Source organism: Chelonoidis abingdonii, chromosome 6, assembly GCF_003597395.2.
Source record: "Chelonoidis abingdonii isolate Lonesome George chromosome 6, CheloAbing_2.0, whole genome shotgun sequence".
Taxonomy (NCBI): domain Eukaryota; kingdom Metazoa; phylum Chordata; order Testudines; family Testudinidae; genus Chelonoidis; species Chelonoidis abingdonii.
Window position 1 is genome coordinate 42,616,695 of NC_133774.1, and position 26,479 is coordinate 42,643,173.

Consider the following 26,479-nt stretch of genomic DNA (forward strand, 5'->3'; position numbering starts at 1 on the left):
GTAGGTTTTCGGTATAGGGTGGTGTTTATGTGACCGTTGTTTATGAGCACAGTAGTGTCCAGGAAGTGAACCGCTTGTGTGGATTTGTCCAGGCTGAGTTTGATGGTGGGATGGAAATTGTTGAAATCATGGTGGAATTCCTCAAGGGCTTCTTTTCCATGGGTCCAGATGATGAAGATGTCATCAGCGTAGCATAAGTAGAGTAGGGGCATAAGGGGACGAGAGCTACGGAAGCATTGTTCTAAGTCAGCCATGAAAATATTGGCGTATTGTGGGGCCATGCGGGTGCCCATAGCAGTGCCACTGACTTGAAGGTATATGTTGTCTCCAAATGTGAAATAATTGTGGGTGAAGACAAAGTCACAAAGTTCAGCCACTAGGTTAGCCGTGACATTATTGGGGATACTGTTCCTGACAGCTTGTAGTCCATCTTTGTGTGCAATATTGGTGTAGAGGACTTCTACATCCATAGTGGCCAGGATGGTGTTTTCTGGGAGATCACCAATGGACTGTAGTTTCCAGAGGAAGTCAGTGGTGTCTTGAAGATAGCTGGGAGTGCTGGTAGTGTAGGGCCTGAGGAGAGAGTCCACATAGCCAGACAATCCTGCTGTTAGGATGCCAATGCCTGAGATGATGGAGCATCCAGGATTTCCAGGTTTATGGATCTTGGGCAGCAAATAGAATATTCCTGGTCGGGGTTCTAGACATGTTAGTTTAATAAGCCAGGAAGCACATCCTCAGCTAGTGTATAGGTCAGGGGTGGCCAAACTGTGGGTCATGAGCCATATCTGGCTATTTTACCATTAAAGTACAGCTCGCAGAGCCCCCCATGCCCTCACCCCATTCTTCATCTATTAGACTGGGTGAGGGGAGAGAAGCTTGGGACCTCTGCCTTGCAGCGGGGAGGTGGGTCTCGGGGCTTCAGCCCAGCTGAAGCTCCAAGCCCCATCAGGCACCTCCCTCAGGGCTGAAGCCTCAAGCCCCAGCCCCCGGCATGTGTGCCTTGTCGCTCGAACTTCTGAAGATTGTCGTATGCAGCTCAGAGGGCCAGTAGGTTTGGCCACCCATGGTATAGCTCCACAGACTTAAAAGGAACAATGACAATTTACACCAGTTTTGTGTAAATATGTGTCACAGTTCAGGGCAACTACTTCTGTATTTCCTCTCCATGGTCCCTCAGGGCTCCCAGTCTAGGCTTCTGGCTCCTCAGCTGTCACTTCTCTTGGGCAGAGACCTGCATCTCTATTCCTCCTGATTGGACTTCTTCCAAGCTGCACAGTTCTTTGCCTATACTGTGATATCCCCAGTAAGCCAGACCACCCAAAAGGCCAGTGTCTGTGCTTTGCTTTCTTTCTAGAGGTTATGAACAGCGCACTTGCCCGTAGTTATAATTTACCACACAGCAGCTCTTTATAAGCAAACATGTTTATTGTTGAGCATTACAGAGAAAACATATTAAACCATAAAATAACTTCCACACATGCTAAAAAGCTTACTAGAAATCAACCAAACTCCAACCAGGGACTATGGTACGTGTCAGTCCCTCAAAATCCATTGGTTTTCCCCGTGGTTATACGTTCATAACTGTCTCAGATTCAGAACCAGAACCCAAGCTGGGCAGAGCAGCCATTTTTTAATACAGCTTAGGCTTCTGAACTTGGTCTTCGGTAACAGGTAATCAGCAGACAAGACCCTCCTCACAGGGCATAGTTTCAAAAGATTAGGTTTTTGTATAACCAAAGATGGAGCATTTGAATTCACTTCCCCCTACATATTCCCCAGGAAAACCACCTAACACTTTCTGTTTCAAAAGTCTGTTGTTGTCTGGCACGTTGTTCAGTGTAGTCCATTGAAAGCCTTGGACTCACATCTGTCACATCTCCCGCTTCGAGAGGTTACGTACAATCCTGGCCCACAATAATACATAAACCTTTAAGTTTGCACTGGCAAAGTCTGCACTCCTGTAGTACGCAGAGCGGAGCAATGTAGATAAGCCCTAATCAGTATATAAACTATATATATACACAAACACTAGAGTGTTTTGGAAACTAAAATTAAACTTTGTTTTATTGAGAGAAAGGTTTGCTCACTCTTTTCCTTTTCTTTCAGTGTCCTCAGCTGGACTGATCCAATTGTGGCAAGTTCACATTAAAAATTCCTTGTCTCTTACTTGCAACCCACCCCTCAAAAGGCAGTGTTTGTTCTTAAGATGATTTCTAGTAAATATTATGAGTGCATGGCATGTGCTTGTGTGATAGGCATAAATTATATGATTCCTAGGCCATTTTGTCAGTCATGGTTGCTGCTTTTAAGGGAAGTGAAAGCTAGCCAGTATGCTGTGCTCTACTGTCAGGGTATGTTATCTGAGGTAAAATTATTGTCTCTAAGATATTTTTTTGTGTCCACATGAGTGGCCACACATTGAGGCATAATTTTCATTTTCTGTCAAGATAGAAACCATTACCAATTTATGTTTTCTTTTATTTGGCAAACTTTTCTCTTTGCATTTTTGGCTGAGCTGCTGTATTGGCATGGAGCACAGCAGACATTTGGGTACTTTTCAGCAGCATTCTACTTTTTTATGCAAAAAAAGAAATAAAAGAAATATGACTCTATTGTAAATAGTGTGCATGGTGTTTGATAATTATTACCAGATTTTACTGTCTAACAAGGCAGTTGAAGAAGTGTTGTTAAGAGAGCTAAAAAGAAATATGTGATATAGTGTTAATTTTAAATTTAGGAATCCTTACTGGGACACATACTGAGGTCCTTAGAACTTTATGACCATTCTGTGGCAGTGATTACATGTACTGTCTGCAGCAGCAGAATCCACTCTTCTCTACGAAATTCAAGGAGTCTCAAATTTTTACAACCAGCAATGGACCCTATCTGTAGCCATATAATTAAAAAAACCTTCTACTGCATATAAATACACGATACATAATGATAGAAAGGATACTCATGACCATTTCTATGAAGTGAATAGACCATGTTGTGCTTTAGGTTTTGGCAAGAAAACTCTCATAGCACCTAGATGCCTAAGTCAGATTGCTTTAGCTGAAGTTTGTAGGTGGATCTAGGTCCAGACTTGAGTGGTTTGCACAGAGACTGCATTTTTTGCATTGATTGGTGGTGGTATATCAGGATCAGGTGTCCATGCTGATATTAAACCTATCAGCTGCCCTCAATAACATTGATCATGAGGTCCTGTTTACTTACCTGCTGACCCTTGAGCAGGGGCGGCCAAACTGTGTCTCGCGAGCCACATGCAGCTCTTTTACTGTTAAAGTGCAGCTCGCGGAGCCCCCCACATCCCTTAGTTCTCCACATACCAGACTGGGGGGGGCGGAGTGCAGGACCTCCTCCTTGCAACAGGGTGAAGTGGGGGCTTCTGCCCAGTGGGGAAGGGGGTCTTGGGGCTTCTGTCCAGCAGGCAGCACCTGCTGGGGCTCAGGGCTTCATCAGGAGCAGGTCTGAAGCCCCAAGTCCTGGCCCCCGGCAGATTTGCCCCGGCTCTCAAACTTCTGAAAATTATTGTACGTGGCCAGTAAGTTTGGCCACCCCTGCCATAGAAGGGAGCAGGTGGAGCTACGGCTTTTCTCTCTCAGAGATCATGGAGGTTACAACAGTAGATAGAACAAAGCCAGTCACATTGGCTTCAGTTGTTCCTCTCCACAGAGTGATGAAGTGTGACTGTTTCTTCTCCTCTGAAGGCCTTCATATGTGGGGTCCCACAGTGACCCATACTGTCCCCTCTTCTCTTCAGCATCTACATGCACCATTGGGAGAGGTAGTGAGATGTGTTGGGTTTGGCTGTGAATAGTGTGCTGATGAAACTCAGCTATATATCTCATGGTCAACTCATTCAACCAACACCATTACTAAATATCAGAAAACCTATAGGAAATAAGTTTATGGATGAAGAGCAGTTGGTACAAGCTGAACTCAGGCAAAAGTTAAGTGACACCAGTCGGAAGGGGGAGATGCTTTGAAGAAATAGTCAAGAAGCTGTTTCCACCTTCCATTGAAGGCATGCAGCCCCCATTCATCAAAGTGCCGTGAAGCCTTGGGGTCCTGTTTAACTCTTTACTAACCTTGGACAGCCAGATAGCAGAAGAGGACCTGGTCACAGTGATCCATACATTTGTTATCTCCACCTACCATGGATTACTGTAATTAAAAAGTGTCTGAGGATGAATGTAAAGATGATACTCCAGCTCCAACTAGTACAGAATGTGGTTGCCCACCTTTTCCATTGATTAGGCCACTGTGTACACATCAGAACCATGCTCAGGTCCCTCTAGTTGCTCCCAGTCAGCTTCCAATGACAGTTCAAGGCTTTGGTCCTAATTTTCAAGGCAATTAATGGATCAAGTCCCAGCTACATTAAAGACCTCATTTCAATGTGTGAACTGCCATGGAATGCCTGTGCTCCTCAGTACAACACAGATCACAAAGCCTGCACCAAAGTGCATGAGAGCTGAGGATAAAGCATTATCAGTTGAGGGGATCCAGTTATGGAACAGATGAAATATATGATGGATCTGGACTCTGAATTGATTCTATCTCTTCTCCACACTCCTGGAAGTGTAAAAAAAAAAGAAAGAAAGAAAGAAAGAAAAAAGAATCTGGTGCTAAAAGACACTTTCTCCGGGCCTTTTTGACACTCTCTTGTAGGCACCTATACTAGTCCCAAACCCTGGTCCAAGATGCTCTTTGTTGGTGCCAAGAATCTAGGAGAAGAGAAAGAAGAGATAGCAGCAGCATTCTCAAGACTGTGTACATGCCTCCTCTGGTTCCAAGAAGACTGGAACCATGAGTCCATTGGTGCTAAGAGATCTGTTGCAGCTGAAGGGAAAGCCTCTCACAGGAACCACATTCTATGTGGCAGAAGCACATATTGATGTGGATATTTAATTCTGTGGTGTTGTCCAATTAATTGTCTCTTCATACTCCATCACTGGTTCTGAATCCAATTCCAGGTCTAGAGCCACCATTCCTTGTAGGTAGTAATCCTCACAATTCCTCTGTTTTGCAGGAGGAAATCTCAATTAGTCCAATTTTCATTTTTATCTACTGCTCTACAAGTACTTAACAAATGTGTTAAAATGGCAGCAACTCACCTAAGAAGGCAAGGGGTCCACATCTTTCCATATTACTCATAAAAGCAAAGTTGCTAGAAGAGCTCCAGTCTGCTCTGTACAACACATGGACAGCTCGTTCAATCTCTAAGACTGAGGATAAACTTAGAAAAGTCACAATTCATGATCTCAGCAGATCATGTCCAGTTACAGGCTGTATTATCACAAAGATCTACCTGACTTAGCACAGATTCCGGGATATCTTCAGCACTGTCCATTTGATTCAGAAACAGCTTTGAAACCAAACCTTCAAATTGCTAGGTCTGGCATTCTGTGTCCTAATTAGAGCTGGACAGGACCCAGCAACTCACCACTAACTCACACCAAAACCTTAGTGGGATTCACAAACTAGATGTTCCCTTGCCTATGTTGCTTTTGGGGCTCAGTTTGGTAAGTGTGCTCTCAGCAGTCAGTTCCTGAAAACCAAGTCAGGCTGCTTTGTCATGCCTACTCTAGCCTGGGGAATGAAAAGGAAAATGCTGCTCCAGTTCATGAACACAAAGATGGATTAGAGTCATGTTTGTTCCCCTCCTTTTCAGACTGAAGCCAACGTAGCTTGGCTTGACTGGAAAATCAGGCCCCATATTGGATCTCTCTTACTAAGGCTATTGATTTACCAAGCTACCTTTAAAAAAGAAATTATCAAAATATTTCTTTGATTGCTACAGGCCCCTTTAAAGAATAAATTAATGCCAGAGATCAGTATTAAAAACACATTGGAAAGAGGGGATTTTCTACTCTGTTCGGCAAAAAATAAATGTTTATTTGGGTCTTAGTATTTCCACTAAGCTGGTAAAAAATAAGCAGTAAATTCCTTTCTTTCTTCATCCTTGCCCCATCCCAACCCCACACTGCCAGCATATGATCAAAACCTCCATCATTTAATTGTTTTCCCACTGCTGAATGTATGGAAGATTGTATATGATCAAAATGGTCCTTCTGCCAAAGGTATACTACTTATTGCTAATGTTTCTAGCAGTTGTCCATGCCAGAGAAATACAGTTTTTATTTCTCCATGTCTAAGTTTATTTGGGCCAGGCATCTAGGCTTGGATTTGGCTCCTTGTTCACTTAACACATTCAGAGATGATCCATGCTTTACTCTAGGGATGTCTAGCATTGCATTTACTGCCTCAAAATCTTATGGTTTATTTATTGCTAAGCTAGTGAAAGATAAAGAAATAATATATTTTCAGTGTCTAACAGCCCAGTTTAAGCGTCCGAGGTATTGTATACCATTTTTGCTACATACACTCACAACATTATCTGGCTTTGTAACATATGTAGGCAACATGCATTTAGCTATATACAGAATTTTTTAGGGGTGGGGGTGTGCTAAATAAAATTTTGAATTTTAAGTTATGAAAACTAGAACAGAGTGCAGTTTAAATGGAATGTGATTTTGTTCCAAGAGAACCCTACCCTCTTCCCATCCTGTGGCCCACATGATATAGTGTTGCACAGTTGACTGGGTTCATTTGGGGAGGGGATTTGCTGCCTTCTGAAGTATCAGGTACTGTACAGGCTATGGCTGGAGACAGGATATTAGACTAGATGCATCACTGGTTTGTTCTGGAATGGCAGTTCACATGTTCGTATAGTAAATGCTGTAAATTTTCTCTACAGTTGTACACTGTCTGGGACAAAATCTGGAATTTTCATTAAAGTATTCCATACTGATCTGTTCTACAAGCATGTGTTCTCTGTTTAAAGCACCCCTCTTCTTTCATCAAACTACTTAACATACTTTGTGAAGGAGGATAGGGAAATGCAGTAAATATGTTGTATGTGTGGATTACTACTTATAAGTAGGGCCCTACCAAATTCACGATCCATTCTGGTCAATTTCACGGTCATAGGATTTTAAAAATCTTACATTTCATGATTTCAGCTATTTAAATTTGAAATTTCACAGTGTTGTAATTGATGGAGTCCTGACCAAAAAAGGAGTTGCAGTACTGCTACTCTTTACTTCTGTGCTTCTGAAGGTAGAGCTGCTGCCAGCAGTAGCAGCACAGAAGTAAGGATTGTATGGTATGGTATTGCCCTTACTTCTGTGCTGCTGACTGCAGAGCTGGGTCCTCAGCAAGCAACCACCACTCTCCAGCCACCCAGCCCTGAAGGCTGCAGTGCAGAAGTAAGAATGTCAATACTGCGACCCCCTCTAAAATAATCTAGTGACACCCATGCAACTCCCTTTTGGGTCAGGAGCTGTAGTCTCCATGTTGTAGAGAGAACTAATCGTTGTTTTTACGTATGGATAATTCTGACGTCATTACAAAACCAAAATAGTCACATTTTCTCACTAGCATCATGTCATGTCTTTTGAACCTAATGGACTTTCTGTGGATAAATGCAGTATCCCAGGAGACTGGTTACTCACAACTTTAATCTTATTTTAAGAGAAAAATAGTCCTTAATGACCATGTTGAGTAACATTTAAAAAAAAAAAATTTTAAATGAGGCAACAAGCCTCTGGTGCATTAGTCCTTATAAAGAAAAGCTTTTTTCCCCCCCTCATCAACCTTGTTCTTTGCGAACAATGGACTATTTCTAGTTTTAACCTGGAGATCACATAACGTTCCAAATTCTCAATTTTAATTCTGCAATTAAACAGAAAACTGAGAATTCATGTAATCTGATGAAAATATCTGAGCTGAATGTTATGTTTCATAGATTCATAGATTCATAGACTCTAGGACTGGAAGGTACTTCAAGAGGTCATCGAGTCCAGTCCCCTGCCCTCATGGCAGGACCAAATACTGTCTAGACCATCCCTGATAGACATTTATCTAACCTACTCTTAGATTCCGATGATGGGGAGGATTCAAATTGGGGTTTCTGTGTCACACTACCAGGAAGTTTTTCTATGTCAACCTAATGTCGCAACTATCCATTGGCGTTGCCATTGCTTTGTTCTTTATTAGACTTAGGTGAACAAGTTTTTCTCCTCTTGATGACACTTTTTAGATACCTGAAAATGCTATCATGTCCCTCTCAGTCTTTCTCTTTCCAAATACTTATAACCTTTCGCCTTCCTTATAGGTCATGTTCTCAAGACCGTTAATATTTTGTTGCTTTCTCTGGACCTTCTCCAATTTCTACATCTTTCTTGAAATGCGGTGCCCAGAATGGAACACATACTCCCGTTGAGGGCCTAACAGCGCAGAGTAGGCGGAAGAATGACTTCTCGTGTCTTTTACAACACACCTGTTAATGCTCCCCAGAATCACGTTTGCTTTTTTTGCAACAGTATCACACTGTTGACTCATATTTAGCTTTTGGTTCCACTATGACCCCTAGATTCTTTCTGCCATACTCCTTCCTAGACAGTCTCTTCTCATTTGTATGTGTGTGAATGATTGTTCCTTCTCTAAGTGGAGCACTTTGCATTTGTCTTTATTGACTTCATCCGGTTTACCTCAGCCATTTCTCCATTTGTCCAGATCATTTTGAAATTTTGACCCTGTCCTCCGAAGCGTTGCAATCCCTCCCAGTTTGGTATCGTCCGCAAACTTATAGCGTACTTTCTATGCCAAATCTATAGTCGTTGATAAGATATTGAACAGAGCCGGTCCCAAAACAGACCCTGTGGAACCCCACTTGTTATACCTTTCTAGCAGGATGGGAGCCATTATAATACTCTCTGAGTACAGTTATCCAGCAGTTATGACCCACCTTATAGTAGCCCCATCTAAATTGTATTTGCCTAGTTTATCGATAAGGATATCATGCGAGACCGTATCAATGCCTACTAGGTCTAGGTATACCAATCCACCCGCTTTCTCCTTATCCACAAGGCTCGTTATCCTATCAAGAAAGCATTTCGTATTGGGTATTAATCCGATTTGTTTTTACAATCCATGTGCTTCTATACACTCAGTGTTTGCAGATGATTTCTTTAATTCTTGCTCCATTATCTTCCCTGGCACAGAAGTTAAACTAACTTGGTCTGTAGTTTCCTGGGTTGTTTTTATTCTTTTTATAGATGGGCACTTATTTGCCCTTTTCAGTCTTCGGGAATCTCTCCCGTCTCCCATGATACTTTCCAAAAGATAATAGCTAGAGGTGAGATACCTCCTTATTAACTCCTTGAGTATTCTAGGATGCATTTTCAGGCCCTGGTGACTTGCAGGCATCCTAACTTTTCTAAGTGTATTTTTAACTGTGTTTTTTTATTTTATTTTGTTTTAAAAGAGATATGTAGAAGGATTTTTTATGGGAACCCACGTAATCGTATTTTTTTGGATTTTCTGATATTTAAGTTCTATGTGTTAAGGATTTTTAGACTTTCCGTGAAGCCGAAACGAAAGGTATTAGAGGTCTGCCATTTTTAGTTGTTGTTATGGTTTCCTCTCTGGGGGGCAGTGGTTTACCCTGTTCTTTGTTCTTCTTTTGTTTCTAATGTTTGATAAAAGTCTTCTTGTGTTCTTATTCCATGCTAGTTTTGAGGTTCGTTTTGTGCCTTTGCTTTCTATTTGCCCTGATTCTGTGTTGTTTGTCTTAATTATTTTTTTTGGTTAATCTGATAGTATATATTTTTTGTTATGTCTTTTTTTTGTAGGGTTTTGAAGATTCGTAGTTAGGAAGTGGGTCTTTTGCCAAATTTTCCAATCTTAGCTACCATAGAGAAGAAATTGCTTTATGAGGCCTTATAGTGTACTTTGAAAACTTGCCCTTCTCCAGGTGTTTATTAAATAGTATATATAGACCTACCTGCGGACCTCTCCTATTCAGCCTCTCTGAGCTTCCCAAAATCTTGCTTACCTGAAATCCATTTGCAGTCGTCCCTACTTCTTCCTTGCCTGTATTCCCCTCTCCTCCTTCCTTAGGCCATTGGCAACTCTATTGACCTTTATGAAGCAGCCCCACGGACTTGTGGCACACTCTCATCGATCACACCCAGCAGGTGTTTGGGGAGCGTCCGATAGCCCCGCTTTCGCTCGACGTGGGCACTCATACCCACTTTCGTCGAGGCGAGGATTCTCTTGATCTTACCATGGTCCCTTCCCTCACCAAGTTTCTCAACCTTTTCAATTTCACGGCAGTTCTCCTCTTTGCATTCCCACGTTAAGCAAACAGTTCCCCCAGCAACCGCCTTTTTTCAACCTTCTGACTAAAACGTTTACCCGCTCTGCAATGCCAGTCCAGGAACTTATTGGATAGTCCTGTGCCACGGTGTTTTTTTCCACATTATTCTGGATAGTTGAAGTCCCTCCACCAATTTTGGGCTTTGGGATGATTTGTTGTTGTTTTAAGGCTCTCACCTTTCACTGGTTAGGTTGGCTGTATGATATATAGCCGACATCACTTGTTTTTTACCTTTTAGTCTAACCAGGATTAAATTTCGTCTCCTAGGTGATTCCACTCAGTCAAGTGTGTACTTTTGTATTATAGCACACATCTCCTTTTTCCTGTCTATCTTTGAGCACTTAACCCAATACCACATTCATATGTGTTTTATCACGTTTCAGTTGATGCAAAAATGTCATAGTTGTATTTATTTATTAGCACTTCCAGTTCTTCCTGCTTATTACCCATACTTCTCACATTTGTATATAGGCATCTAAGATACTGGTTTGATCTTGCCTCCCAGTTTTGCCCTGCTCCTCCTTTCTCTCTGCCATTATAGCCCACGCTCCCTCTTGTTTCCAACCCATCTCCCAGGTCTCCATGTTCCCCACTTACCTGTGGGCTTTGCTCACCTGTCCCCGTCGAATCTCGTTGAATTAATGCTGAGGCAGAATGAAAACTGAAGGTAATACTGAGAAAATCGTCACACAATATGTGATGGACATGTGGTATCATGATAAATATTTTTAACATCTTTATGTAGTGACTGAAAAATGTTAAGAATCCCTAAAAAAGTACTTGTCCAAAAAGATATGTACATCTTATGGTACAGGCCCAAGCCAGGAGAAAACACAAAAAAACATTTTTTTTCAGGGTTCTTCCTTGGTATTTTAGAGGACCTACAAATTGCTGGTGTGATAATGTTGTTTCCTCCAGCATCCATTTTGGCAGTGGAGTCACCTGGAAAGACTTGTAGTAAAATGAACTACTTCAACAAGCAAGCCTAGGTGATATCATCTGTTCAACACTTCAAAGAAAAATGTTCATTCAGCCTAAACCAAAGTCTTTTCTGCCTCTAAAGGAAGTAGTAACAAGAGTTGTTGATTAACTGATCCAAATGGATATATTTAGTCATTCTTCTGAGGTTATATGCTAAATATTCTGAAGAAAGTAAGTTGATCTGATCTTTTGCCAGTGTTTGTTATATACAGTATTCCCTTCCAATGTGCTAATCAATGCTATGAGTCATCTATGATCTGACTTTAATACAGATATAAGTTTATTAATTAAATTTTCAGTTTTCCTTATGTAAAAATTAGGGAGATTTTTGCTTTATGCAGGAACCTTAATAATAGCCCAAGATTTTTAGTTTTGAATTATATTCTATTCAATAATTGTTCTTGTTTGGACTTTAGACACTGTACATCCTTTATTTTAGTTCGACTAATTATGTTTCACAGTTTTTGTGCTCAAAGTCTATTGCCTTTTTATTAAGTAAATACACCCAGTTTGCCTTTTTTAATATGTGCTCAGCTTTTCAGGTCTTGCAGAGGTAATGTAGCCCACCAACAGTGTTTAAATTGCACCTTTATCTAGACTGAAATTGTAATGACAATTTAAGGTGATTTCTGTGACTCAGTATTATAATGATCCTCTGAGGTCAGTCTAAAATCTGAAAAAAATATGCGAGTTCCATCTGCTAAATTAAGGCTTATTTGTTAATGAGCTATGTTTAAAAGAGGTAAAAACTATTCAATATTGTCTTGGGACATGGAATAATAAAGCCAGTTCCACAAGTTAATCATTTTATATAGAGGACTTAAAACACAATGATTTTGGTTTAAAATTCCTTATTAATATATTGTGTGATGATTTTCTCAGTATTACCTTCAGTTTTCATTCTGCCTCAGCATTAATTCAATAGTCTGGAAGATTAGAAAAGCATGCTACTTGATGTTGGAAATGTTTTTGTAACCATTGCAGGACATGTGGTATCATGATAAATATTTTTAACATCTTTATGTAGTGACTGAAAATTAGTATTCTGCTGTCTGTGAGCAAAAAAGCCTTAATTCATTCTTTTTAATGAAGTTGTCAATTTAGTAAAACTGAGGCAAGGGAGCTGGAAGGTTCTGTGACAGCACAAGAATTTGGAGGAGAGGAGAGGTAATCTGATAGTAGGGAAGAGGAACACAGGAATGGGCAGAGGTGAAACTAAGGGCAGTGTAAAAAGACAGATAAAGTAAAATCAGTTGGCAGTGGACAGTGGTCACCAATTGAATTATGTGACAATAAATAATTAGTGTCAGTGAACTGCAAAACTTATGGAAATGATAAGATGATGATTGGTAAAATATGTCCGTAATGTATGGAAACATGATATAGGGAGAGACCATATTGCTTCTGTGGCAATGGAATGGGTGCTACTAGGGTAAGGGCTTTCATAGCTTGATATTGTGGATGGATGGATGGACAGAAAGCAGCAAGTCCTGGAGGAATGCTGCATGGGGACATGGTTTTTACACCACCACATGGCTCACATAAACAAATGAGACCACGCTCAAGCAGATGTATTCAGGTGAGGTTCAGATTTGGTGTCTATTGGTCTAGATACTTACGTGTGTCACCCCCACCCCAGTACTCTAGTATCTAAGCACCTCCCAAGCATTTAAGAATAGAGATTAACAAGCTCGCGCTCTCTCTCCCTCCCTCTCTCCACAGCTTTCAGGAAAATAGTTTAATTATTTTGGAAGTAGGAGTTTGTGGTGTGTGCACACACACACAGGGTATAGTATCCAAAGCCAGATGGATAGCTAGATAATGTTAAGATGTGACAGATGGGAAATGGTGATGGAATTCCTCTAGAGTCTTCTATTGCAAGGAGCAATTGTGGTGGATGCAAGCTGCCTTAGGAATAGGTAGGGCTAGTCTTATGGGTGGCCGATATGGGCAACCGCCCAGGGCGCTGTGGTCAAGAGGCTGCAGAAGGGCTATGCCCACCTGGAAGGCAGTGGAAGGAGATAAAAGGGGCTGTTGGGCAGAAGCCAGGCACTCACATGCCTACCCTCTCCACCCTCCCAGCAGCATGACAACTGCAACATCACCATCACTCCAGCTGCTGCTGCTCTGCCTGCTGAGTGGCTGCCCGCCGCTGGGGAAGCAGTACATAAAGAGTGCCAAAGAAAGTTCTCCCAGGGCACTGTTTTCCCTAAGGCAGACTCTGGGAACAGGGCACATTTATTGCCTGTCCCAGTAAACCAGGGCTGTACCTACACTCAGATTTTTGTTCAGTTCTCTAACCTGCTGTAACACCAGATCAGATCCACTGGTACTACAATGGTGGGAGCACTAGTGTATACTGGCAGCCAAAGCAGTTCTAAGAACCTTGTTCTTAGCTGTGATACATCAGCTTAGAGGAGAGGGGCTGCAGGCTTAGTTTTGTTTTACATTTATATAACATTACCTCTTTTAAAACCTTCTGGTTTTTCACATTTCTTTTGCCATTCTGGTTTTTATTTTGTTTGTTTGTTTTTGTGTCTCAGTCCTGTGTTTTCTCTCATTTTTTCCCCTTGATTTGAATTCTTTGCTTGTTTTCGATTTTCATTCATTTACCCTTTTCTCTGGCTTTTTTTCTTCCTTTTTATTTTCCATTCTTTGCATTTTGGTCAGCCTCCCTTTATTCTCTTTGTTTTTGTTACTCATTCTTTTCCTTTTTCATTCTTTACCTTTCTTCCTCAATTTATTTTTCTTTTTGGTCTCTTCTGTTTCTCCTCTTCTTATGCCACTCATTACTCTGCTGGAAGTGAAAAGAGTGCCAGTGAGTTCATTCTTCCAGAACAGCTAACTTTTTTTTCCTATGAAGAGAAACCTCTTTTGCTTTGATCTGTGGACTCACTCATCTGTTTTGTCTGTCTGTTCATATCGGCTACAATTCTATCTCCTGGCTATATATCATGAGGGTGACAGAAGGAAAATGTTGCAACATTTTCTCTGTTATTCATGCTTGTACTTTCTGAATACTCTGATTTCACAGTATTTTTAGGAAAGTTTTATGTTATAAGTAGGGCATAATTTAAAGAAAGAGGAATCACTCAAATATCACTCTGAAAAAATTGGCATTTTGCTTTTGGTCAGCGTTGGACTGAAGAAACATAAACAATAGAAGAAAATTAAGTTCCATGTTAGGCTCTACCTAACAAATTATTTAGAAATCCTTGTAGTTATATCCAAAAATATACTCAAACAGTGATCAGAATGTTGTAAACCCTAGCTGTTTTCTCTTTTACCTCACTGACGGAGTGAACTGATTCCATATAAAATGTAGTGATGGTAATTTACAATATTCATGACTTTGGTATTTATTGTGATGAACTTATTTGATCTAAATGTGGAAGGGATTTGTAGTTTTTGTACATGTTCTAGGCGTGTATATGTCTGCTAGTGGGAGTTTAACTCTCAGGTCCATAGAGGCACTATTGCTAATTAGAATGTGAAAAGCTGTGTCTTGCTTACCTCAGTGTCTCTTGATAGTGGAAGCAACAGCCACATTCTTAGCTAGTCTTGGTGTTGTATATGCACCTACTTCTAGGTAAAATTCATATTTGTGCTTTTAGCTTTAATATATGTACAATGGCCTAATTTTGACATGCAGACATTGGTGTGGACAAATTTTGAAGGCACTCAAAATGAAAGATGACAGAACTTGTTCCTTTCGCTATTTGCAGCTGAGTTCTTCACTGGAGCACTTGCCTACCAATGGAGACTTAGATGCTAGTAGACTTTAGGCACCTGCAAGGTTAAGTGGCACCTGAGCGGAGGGGTTTGAGAATGTCGGTGGCACCTAGTTGTTGGACTTGGGCACATAAGCCCATTTGTGTATCTAGCTCAGCGGTGGGCAAATTTTTTGGCGCAAGGGCCACATCTGGGTGGGGAAATAGCATGTAGGGCCATGAATGTAAGGCTGGGGCAAGAGGTTGGGGTGTGGGAGTGGGTGCAGTGTGCAGGAAGGGGCTCAGGGCAAGGGGTTGGAGTGCAGCAGGGGGCTCTGCAGGGGGTTGGGGTGCAGGAGGAGTGTGAGGTGCAGTGGGGGCTCAAGGCAGGGGGTTGCGGTGTGGGGTGCAGGCAGGCTGCAAGTTCCAGCCCGGCACCACTTACCTTTAACAGCTCCGGGGTGGCAGCGGAGCACAGCAGGGCTAAGGCAGACTCCCTGCCTTCCCTGACCCTGTGTTGCTCCCAGAAGCAGCCAGCACCACATCCCTGTGGCTCCTGGGAGTGGGCAGGGGGCAGAGGGCTCACTGCGCTGCCCTCGCCTGTGGGTACCTCCCCCGAAGCTCCCATTGGCCACGGTTCCCCATTCTCAGCCAATGGGAGCTGCGGGGGGAGGGGGCAGTGTCTGCAGACAAGGGCAGCGCACAGAGCCCTCTGCCCCCCGCCAGGGGCCGCAGGGATGTGGTGCTGGCTGCTTCTAGGAGTGGCACGGAGCCAAGGCAGGCAAGGAGCCTGCCTTAGCCCCGCAGCGCCATGGGGGTAGCAATCCTGTGGGCCTGGTCCAAAGCCTTGATGGGCTGGATCTGGCCCAGGGGCCATAGTTTGCCCTGATCTAGCTCCATGGTCTGAATATTTTGGCACATGTTTTCAGCAAGCTCTCTATCAGAAGTCAGCTGTGAGCTTAAAATGTAAAGTGCTTCGTCTGTTTCTAGAATCTTCTGCAAAGAAACTGATTTCTTCCACTTTTCAAATACAGAAGAAACCAAACGGTTGGCGTGTGTGTCATAATAGCATAGAGTGAACTGTCAACTACTGGTGATAAGTATAAGTTGCAGAGTGGGGTTTTCGAAGTACTAACTCTGGGAGATTAAAAAGTGGAGCCATCAGCACAGTGACTGTAGTCAAATTATCTGGGCAACTAGCTGTTTCACACAAAAAATAGAGTTTTGATCTGTGTACAATTTTCTTAAGACCACCTTCGTATTTGTTGAACAGAATACTTAGCCAATTGCTTGGCAATGCAAATGTGGAGCTAGATTCAAGCTAGATTCTAAGCTACTCAGCATCACCATGCCTATGTTTTTGGTGCCTAGCAAATCACTAAAAAACGACAAGAGTCCTGTGGCACCTTATAGACTAACAGACATCATGCATCTGACGAAGTGGATGTTCACCCACGAAAATTTATGCTCCAATATGTCTGTTAGTCTATAAAGTGCCACAGGAGTCTTTGTTCTTTTTACAGATCCAGACTAACATGGCTACCCCTCTGATACTTAGCAAACCACTGGGATTCACAATGTGTGAGCTAGGCACCTGGGCTCCCTTTACCATGAATGCGGAATGACAGGCACCTCTGAATGACATTCACAAAAGCCAGTACACTAGGCAGCTCCTTGACTAAATTAACCCATGGGAGATGCCAAGGTGAGGGTTGTGCCCCTAACTCTACACCTTTCAGGGAGTTCTGTGCCTCCCTCTGTTTGAGATTCTCAGTTGCAAACTCTTGGGGTTAGGCATCTCCTCTACTTTTGCGAGAAGCAAAAGAGCAGCAGGAGGAGGAGGAGAAGGAGGATCTTTCATAACTTTTAGCCCAGTGGTTAGCATACTCACCTGGGAGATGGTGATCCCCAGGTCAAGTCCCTGCTCCATTTGAGCAGGAGAGGGGATTTTAATAAGGATCTACCAGCTCTCAGGTGAGCGCTCTAACCAGTGGACTATGGGATATTCTGATGTGGGGGCTCTCTCAGTCTCTGTTCCTCTGTGGATAAATAATTTAAAAAGTCTTTGGAGCAGGGAGACTGGATTCTGGGTCTCCCACCTCCCAGAAGAGTGCTGTTGTGATCACTGGACCTCCAGTTTTACCTTAATTGTGAGCTCAACTGTATTACGTCAATAGGATGACACAATTCGCTACCTATAACAACAAATGTTGATGGTAAAAGGTGCAAAAGCAAGATAGACTGGATTGGTCCAAACAAAAAGGAGTATAGATATAACTCAAGGACAGTGTTAAGATCATGCTTCGGAAACAAGAAACATGTGGAACCGGAAATCAGTGAACCAAAATTGGTGTCTCGGAAGTTAGACCTATTGTGGACAAAATGATGGGAGGACAGGCTATTCCACCCATTATTCCCTTTTGTGGTCCTTAAAGAAAGAGACTTTGGGAGAAAAATTGGCCATTGGAATGAGCTTCACTATCATGGCTGCTACCACCACCATATCCTGCAATGATGGACCTTCATTCTGATCCTGAGAGATCCAGACCAGGCCAAAAAGTGGGATCCAGATGATTCCGCCAATTCTACCAGTTCCAACCGAATCCTGAACACCAGCTGAGCAGTGAGACTGTGTTCCCTCCTCCTTCCTTTTGTCCATTCCCTTCCCCATCTTATTTCTTCTCTGTCCTACTATCCCTCTTATATCTTCTGGCTTAGCTGGCCATACGGTATATTTTGCTACACTACTGTAAGCCTATGACCAGAAAGAGGCAGTTAAATGCAACCTAAACAACTCAATGCTGGTACAAGTTTACCAGGTTTCAGAGTGGCTGACAAGACTGTCTCATGCCTGTTTTTCCACTAGTGAGGTTGTAAGTGAAAATAAACAACAGACACTCTGATGGGATTCCTGGGGTGCAATCTGCTGTGGGACGCTGAGCCTACTGTCCTAACAACCTCACACTGATGATGTTGGGGTAATCTCACACTGATGATGTTGGCAAGCTACAAACCTCTGCAGGTACTGTACTTACACATATCCACAGGAAGGGACTGAGTTACACGAATGCTTCTCCCAGCCACTCATGAACCAACAGCAGAGAGGCTCAAGCCAATTCCCCCCAGTTCCCCAGCCCTGCACCCTCAGAACTATATTGTCTTTCCTTGGTCAGAAGCCTGACCAGTGTAAGTTCATTACCCAGTCCACCCCGCCCTCACAGTGGAGAAGACACACACTAGCCTTTGTAAACTAAGCTGAGATTTCCCAAGCACTTTAACAAAAACATTGTTTTAGATAAAATATAAAACAGATTTATTAACTACAGAAAGATAGATTTTAAGTGATTATAAGTAGTACATGTAGAGATCAAAGTTGGTTACCTAAGAAATAAAAGTAAATTCACAATCTGAGTTATAAACTAAACAAGATTTGAATCAAACAGTGTCTCACCCTGATAGGTGGTACTAGCAAGTCAGAGATCTTCAATACACAAGCTGGGACCACTCTCCCCAGTTCAAAGTCTTTGTCCTCCAGACGTATTTCCAAGTGTTGAGTTGTAGGGGGAGTGAGGCCAAGCCATGATGTCATTTCCCCACTTCATAGTTTCTCCCAGCTTGCTTGAAAGATCTTTTGGTATGACATGGGTTGAGCAGTTTCCATTGTATATGTGCTATCTCTGACAAGTCTCATTGTATACAGTTCTTGAGACAGTGGCTTCCCTTTAATGGGCTATCAGTCCATCTGGCTACTGTATTGTTGTACCTGAAAGACTGGTTGTGGGTGATCCCAACCTCACAACATATTTCAGTATTACACACACACAGCAAAACTTCATAACTTCACATACAATAATAGTACGTACAATCCAATAGAACATAAGAGTTCAACAGATCAACTTTTAAAATGACACCCCACAAGGCATACTTTGTACAAAACATCATAATTATATGCCAGTGGTGAATATGGGGGTTCCAGGGTGCTGCTTTAAGGCACAGAGTGTCACAGATACAGAAGGTGCATTTTCTATCTTTGTTATTCTTTTCTTTCCCCTTTTGTGTGCTTTGTCTTGTTTTATTTTTCTAGGAAGCAGAATCAGACTTTAACAGCAACAACCTATCTCAACTAATTCTCTTTTCCCCCAAAAAGATGGCAATTACAATCTTTAATACCATCTAAGAGACTGTCAAGGGGGTTTTAATAAAAGGTCATTTTAATAAAAATGACGTTTAATTATGTGTTTGCCATGCTGCTAAGCAGGCTGCCGTCTCTGTATACTAAACCCGAACCATGTTGGCCAGTGACTGAGTTATGTTAACACGTTTGATACAACTGTGCTTTAACCACCAGGGTACAGAGCCATTCTCATACTTCTCTCCCTGGCCCTCTCTTTCCTCTGTCCCAGAATAGAGGCTGACTCAAAATCACAATCTCCTTCCTGGTTTCCTCCAGCCTTGGGAAAGAGTAGACTGTACCTAGTCTACACCCAGCTCAGCATCTGTAGCCCAGCAAGCTGAGGAAGAAGCTCTGTGTGAGAATCCCACATTTTCTATCAATCCTGTACTGCAAACATGTGGTGTTATCTATTCAAACTGAAAGCACCAAATTATGAAATGTATACAGAGTGTATGTAACACTTCCAAAGAATGTTGTCATTCTTGTTGTATCTTAATTTTAGAGAACAGTACTCTAATTTTCATATTTAATAAATTGAGAAGAAAAGGACAAATGCAGTAAGTGTCAACTAAAATTAATTATTGTTCAGTCTCTTTTAGAATTAAACTACAAATTTGCAATCATGAGTCACCACAAGGGCAAATTAAGTTGTATTGAATTTTAGATATCAGAGGGGTGGCCGTGTTAGTCTGGATCTGTAAAAGCAGCAAAGAATCCTGTGGCACCTTCTAGACTAACAAACGTTTTGGAGCATGAGCTTTCGTGGGTGAGTGGATATTCACCCACGAAAGCTCATGCTCCAAAATGTCTGTTAGTCTAGAAGGTGCCACAGGATTCTTTGCTGAATTTTAGATATTATAAAGAAAATAAATTGTAGAGTTATTAGTGTGCACAGAATTATAACCTACTGACACGTTATATATTGGAACAAGTCTAACAAATATGCATGTATATGTTCATAGGACATTGTAAAATGTAGGCATGCTTTCAATTCAGTACAATCAGTGATTTATAGAAGCACATAGGTCAGGAGTTTATTGTGCTGAAAATCAGTGACTGTCGTGGATGATTTTTTTTTCTTTTTTTAAGACAAACGTTGAAAGAAAAACAAGTTAAAACACTTTGATTTCTATTAAATGAGAAAATTAGATGTAATTATAGAGAAGTTATCCATAAAAAGTGTTACATGTTCAGGTTTGTGCTTCAAGCTTTTGTGGAAAATGGCTTCTTTCATTCAGATTTTAGTATATTATATAAGCATGATAAGACAATATTTCCTCTTGTGATGAAACTTTCATACTGATGCTGATTTTTTTTAAGATTTCAGGTCTTTCCCAAGCACCTGCTAATGAATACAAATTACTAAAAACATGAACAGCCTTATTACACAATCCTGTAAACACTTAGCACTTGTCTATATGGGAGCTTAGTTTGCACTAGTTGAGATTCCTGTTGGCAAGCATGGATGCAAGAATGCTCTGAAGATATGCTATGCTGGCATCTGCAATAGGCAAAGGCTGTTTGTGCTTTATATAAGCTGTTGGCATTAGGTGGCTTTGGTTTTGGACTGCAGCTGCCATGCCATCAAGCAGATGATGTGGCTACAACAGCGGCTCCTCCAGAGGCAACAGGGGATGGAGGAAAAGCGGGGACATCAACAAGGAACTGCTACTACACAAGTTCTTCCTGGAGCAGCTTCACACAGTGCAGCGCCATTTCTGGACCCAGGAAACCAGCATTGATTGGTGGCAGAGAATCTTTCTTCAAACCAGGGATGACCAGCAGTGGCAACAGAATTTCACTGTGGTGAAGGCAGCTTTTTGGAGATCTGTGCTGAATTGGCCTTGGGGCTACAGTAGTAGCGGTGTCCCATACCGGTTGAGATGTTGCCATTGCCATTGCCATATGGAAGATGTCACCATTGCCATATGGAAGACAGCCACTCCTGACTGTTAACTGGTCCATTGCCAACTATTCAGCATGGGGAGATTGACTGTTGGGACCATTGTCGTGAAGGTGTGTGCTGCTGTGCAGAAGGTATTGTTGAACCAGGTTATACAGCTTGGTGCTCAGGAGATTATTGATGGCTTTGCGTATGTGGGGTTCCGAAACTGTATTGAAGCAATTGATGAGAGCCAAGTGCTTATCTTTTCCCTGCCGCATCACACCTTGGAGGTTATAAACAGAAAAGACTATTTCTCCAAGGCCTGGTCAACTGCCATGGCAGATTTACAAACATAAATGCTGGGTGTTCTGGAAAGGTCCACAATGCTAGGATCTTTCAGAGCTCACGTCAGGTTACCTTTAATGAATAGTGGAAAGTTTGCGCCCCAGGATCACGATGGACAATAATGGTATAGAGATTGCTCCAGTCTTTGTGAGAGACCTGGAGCATATTATCTGCTTCTCTAGCTTATGAAGCTGCTCACAGGCTATTGGAGAGAAGAAAAGGAACAGTTTAACTATTGCCTCAGTACTTGCAGAATGACAGTGGAGTGTGAGTTGGGTAGTCACAAAGCTATATGGTGCTGTCTTTATGACTGGGTTAGAAGCTGCAAAACAAAACTTGCCTAGGAGAATAGCTGTGGATTGTATTTTGCACAATATTTGTGAAAGGGAGAAAGTCATAACAATGAGTGGGAGGTGAAGGTACAGAGATTTGCTGAACACCATAAGCAACCATGAAGGCATCCACTGAAAAGTGTAAACCACCAGGTTAATGCTGTCAGAGATGCTTTTTGTTCTTACTTGGAGTTTGGTGCCTGACGATGTGCAGTTGTTATCCATGTTTGAGGGATGGTGGGGCAGGGTGTTGAATTGTGAGCACTGGAGTTTCTTTTTGGATGGTGAAAGTGGCATGTTGTCACACTCTTTATCTTGAGCCTGTGTTGTTATTCTTTGTAAGACCACATTACCTATGAAAATTTGTACTTGTTGTGTACTATGCTTGGATTCCAGATTATTTGTAATTTTCAGGGTTTTTTATTGCTTAGTATATGCCAGTCCGTAACTGCCAAGAATGAAATACATTACACATTTTGCTAACAATTGTAAACAAACAGATTTAAATTGAAAAAGTTCAAAATTTAAATATAGTGTGGTGGATGGGGGCAATTCCTATTCACAGATGAGTGAACAACTTGCCTTTGCTGCTGCTTGTCCTTCTGAGAATGTAGTAAGTGAAGGCCCTGATAAAGGCCCAGGATGAGGCCTAAGGCCTGAACTAAAGTATTGTTAAGACTTAGCTACAACAACATGGATGATTACTTACATGCCAAGGTCCCCTTGACAGGCTCTGTAGGTTGTTCTTCCTGTGTCCGAAACTGGGAATTGGGCTGGCTTCCTGTATGGCCACTCTCTGGGTCCCAAGTTCTGAAGAGATCCTGGCTGTTCAGGGAGATATCTTCTCTGTCCTCCTCATTGTCATCCTCCTCCAACTTGTGCTCTTGCATTGAGTCTCTGCAAGGCCATCATGTGAGCTAAAAATGCCTTTCCATATCCTTAAAAAATGGACAGGTCAAATGGCCAACGATGGATCTTCTTCTGTCATCCTTGCTGTCTTCGTATGTTTGCCTTAGCTGTTTGATTTTTATACAGCACTGAGAGGCGTCTTGGTAGTGACCCTTTTCAACCATCTGTTTTAATATTTCCTCTAACAGTTTCTTATTGTGGTGGCTGGCCACAAAAGCTGCCTGCACCCCCATTTCTCCCCAGATGGCTAGATTATCAAGGTTCTGACTACAGCTGCAAGCAGCTGCTTGAGGACTCTTGTAAAGCTGCTGGAGGGCTATCAAAGTTGTCTGCAGCAGCATTCTGTGTACATGAACAATAATCTGCACTAACTTAATTCGCATCAAATTTAGTACACTTAGATAACAGGGCACCAACTAGGGAGAGGATGTGCTTTAAAGGTTTGCATCACATATACACAGGCTTTTTCAATCCTCACTAACACAAGTTAGTATGGACTAAAGTGCCCATGCAGAGAAGCCATTACTTTTAAGTGTAGTTCTTGCTACTGCTAGTAGTGCCCAAAAACTTAATTGAAGGTCCGTCTATACTACCAGCCGGATCGGAGGGTAGCGTTCGATGTATCGGGGATCGATTTATTGCATCTCGTCTGGACGCGATAAATTGATCTGCTAATCAACGCCCATACTCCACCTCGGCAGGAGGAGTAGGCGGAGTCAACGGGGGAGCCGCGGCAGCCGACTCGCCCCCAAGAGGACGGCCAGGTAAGTTGAACTAAGATACTTTGACTTCAGCTACACGAAAAGCATAGCTGAAGTTGCATATCTTAGTTCGAACCCCCCCACTAGTGTAGCCCAGGCCTGAGACTATTCACAGAAGTGTGAACTAATAGTGGTTGCAGAACTGGATCCATAGATAGGAAACAGAACACAATATTTATATATCAGATTTAACTGTACTCTATTGTTATACTCATTCTTATACATTGAATGCAAATGAAATTGTCACCTTTTGTATGGAACTTTCAAATTTTAAAGTCTTTTGTACTGATTTTAAAATAGCAGTTTTGCATAGAAAATCTCTCTTCTGAGCAGGCAGAGGTAGAAATTAATGGAGTGGAGGTTTTTTCATTTAAAATGTTACAATCAATAGGCTCACTTAAGTATATATAAAGTTAAATCGCATCCAGTTCAGCATGTTGCAAGGTGGAAAAGTATCTGACATGTCAGTGAAGATTATTGTTTTACAACTGGTATACTTGTCGTACGTATGCGTGGTTCATTTTGTCTTTTTTCAGTAGAGTAGAGCAATTGAATTTTATTCCCTTAAAAGTTTTATTTTGGCTAGCCTAAAATTTCATGTTTTCTGACATCTTCCATACTAATTCCCACTTCAGTGACACCTACTAATAAGGCCAGAGTTGATCAACTCCAGGCTTTCCTGCCACTGACTATGCCAACAAGATATCTATGACTCCAGAACATGTTAACATTTTCAGACCACTGGGTAGTTCATTAAATGGAAAACTACCGATGTGGTCAAGATTTCAAATCAACAATAGAAAGAAATTGACTTGAAGAGCAGAATTAGAGTTTAATCTAAGAAAAGGCTTGGCAGAATTCAATTTTTATGTTTTATAATGTTCATAGATAATATCCATTTTATGTACGCATTTTTTCAATTTTATCCATTTAAGTTTTCATGGTTGTGAGAAATTAAGGGCGTCAGACAATATTTATTTAATGACCGTAGAATTTGAAATGCAAAAAGTTAAAGCTTTATAAACATTAAAACACAAACTGTCAAAATCACATCATAATACACAGTAAATATTCTTAAATCACACCCTAAGTTCTCAAGCAGCATTTTTCTGACTTTGTCTATTGTAAATTTTGGTTATCAATGGAAACATTTTGTCATGGGTTTGTCTGTATGGTGAAATCTGTGTTTACCAACATTTACCAATAAAAATCTGAGCCTTCCAAACCTATTTATGAATGGGAAAGCATGTTCAGTTTAAAGTGGAACAGGAGGACTGATGCATTCCCTGTTTAATCTTAAAGGTTCCCTGGACTTACTGTAGGAGGTTTCAATGCAAAAATAGAAATAGGCCTACAGTCATGCTGACCATAGGTATTAAAAGAAAAGTCCATAGTGACTAATAGGAAAACCTGAAAAACACTCCCAGTTTCTGGAAAGATTATATTTAACTCATCTGGGAAGGTGCATCAAACAGAAACAAGACAAAAGAACTCGATACTAGAAATAAAAGCCCATCAGACAACACTGATATGAGAACATTTAAACTTGAAAGTAAAAGTGGTTACCCTGTGATATGTAGTAGTAAATTCATTTTTGCATTTGATGACCATCTCACAACAGTACATTTTGCCAGGGATATTGTAATTACAATGTCTAATGTCACTTCTTTCACTCAGCAAGTCTGAACTATGATTTGTTTGGGTTCTTTTAGGTTGTCACATGTACTTCAGTTTGAGGACAGAAGCAGAAAAGTGAAAGATGCAAGCATGCAGGATGAAGACACTTTTGAAATCTATGATCCTCGGAATCCTGTAAATAAGAGGAGAAGAGAACAAAGCAAAAGGATAATGCGGGAGAAAAAAAGAAAGGAGATGAAATGAATGTAAAGCTGTCCAGAGCTGGCTTGTAAAGTGTAATAAAGTATTGGCCCTTTAGTAGCTGTGGTTCCTAAAAAATATCACTTTACAAGTGTGAAAAGGAATCTCTCAAGAACCTGTTGTCTGATTTTGAAATACAGCTATCTTATTTGTTTTATGAATTGTGCAGTAAAAATAAGCAAATGCTCTCAGTGCATAATCCAAGCTCTCTTTAAACACTTCAAAATTTTAATAAATATATAATAGTTTTGGTCATCGTTTTAATCAATGTATAGCAATTAAATACTGAGAATAGTGTAATTAGAAGGTATGTTTTCAAGACAGTGAAGAAAAGATATTTTCCAAAATGAAAATGTTAAAGAATGGGGAAAAAAATATTCCCACCAGCTGTACAGTCTTTTTTAAGATTTAATTTTTTAAAATTGTAAGATTAAGTCCATTTACAGATCATTGATTTTTTTTGTTTAGTTAAGCAATTGGGTTCTTCACTGTATCACAAAGTTCAGAAGATAGATTTAAAAATTCCAGACTTCCAGCACAAAGTGTACAATGTTCCCAGCTCTCTTGAAACTCAATCAAAATTTAATTTGAGGGTGTGGTTAAATTTTCTTCATCTTGAGAAACATATCCAAAAAATTACTTGGAAAGACATGATAATCTACAAGTTTGGAAACGTTATTTCACAAGCTTGAGAACATTTTAGAATCCAAATTTAAATAACAATATGGGGAAAAAATTAATAATTTAAATCACATTTTCATAAGAAGCTTAGACTCCAAGAATGAGAGTAGTTATTACAAAGTATCCTTCCTCTAATTTCATCTTCTCTACTGATTTGTCAGTATTGCAAGTTTATTTATCTCAATATTGAGATACAGAAATTGCAAAACTAATCTCAGACTCTTGTTTTTAAACACTTTACAGCTAGCATGTAGTGACCTTAAAGCCACCAGAGGAAGCTGCAGATTTAAATAACCGTACATAACGCAGCTTTCTCTAGCACATAATGGAAGTATGTATAAAAGAAAAATATATCTGAAATCCCAGGGAATATGGCATTTTTGGTTGTATAAATTTCTAAGCTACACATACATATAGTAAAGCAGTTAGTTGGTAACAACTAAATAAGGGGACAACAAGGTCATTAAAAAGTGAGAGTAGTTGAGTGTTTTGCTGCTGTTGTTTTTAGAACAAGTTCAGTAGGGTATGGTGTCCTTATCAAACCGCCACTACCAAGTTCCTTGATAGGGTCTGACGTGTGAGGTACATAAAC

The 26,479-nt window shown here is 41.1% G+C and overlaps 1 protein-coding gene across 5 annotated transcripts in view; it reads left to right on the forward strand.

The window, feature by feature from the left end:
- CWC27 (CWC27 spliceosome associated cyclophilin) overlaps window positions 1–25,654 on the forward strand; it is a 214,987-nt gene extending 189,333 nt beyond the window's left edge. For 2 of the 5 annotated variants that reach the window (XM_075066976.1, XM_075066978.1), the window contains 2 exons: window positions 23,269–23,331; window positions 25,041–25,654. In XM_075066976.1, coding sequence (XP_074923077.1) covers window positions 23,269–23,331; window positions 25,041–25,209 — 232 coding nt within the window. In that variant the 3' untranslated portion in view covers window positions 25,210–25,654. Of the gene's footprint in view, window positions 1–20,416; window positions 20,437–23,268; window positions 23,332–25,040 lie in introns of those variants that run through there. The other 3 variants (XM_075066977.1, XM_075066980.1, XM_075066979.1) reach the window with 3 other exon arrangements.
- Window positions 25,655–26,479: the final 825 nt, after the last annotated feature.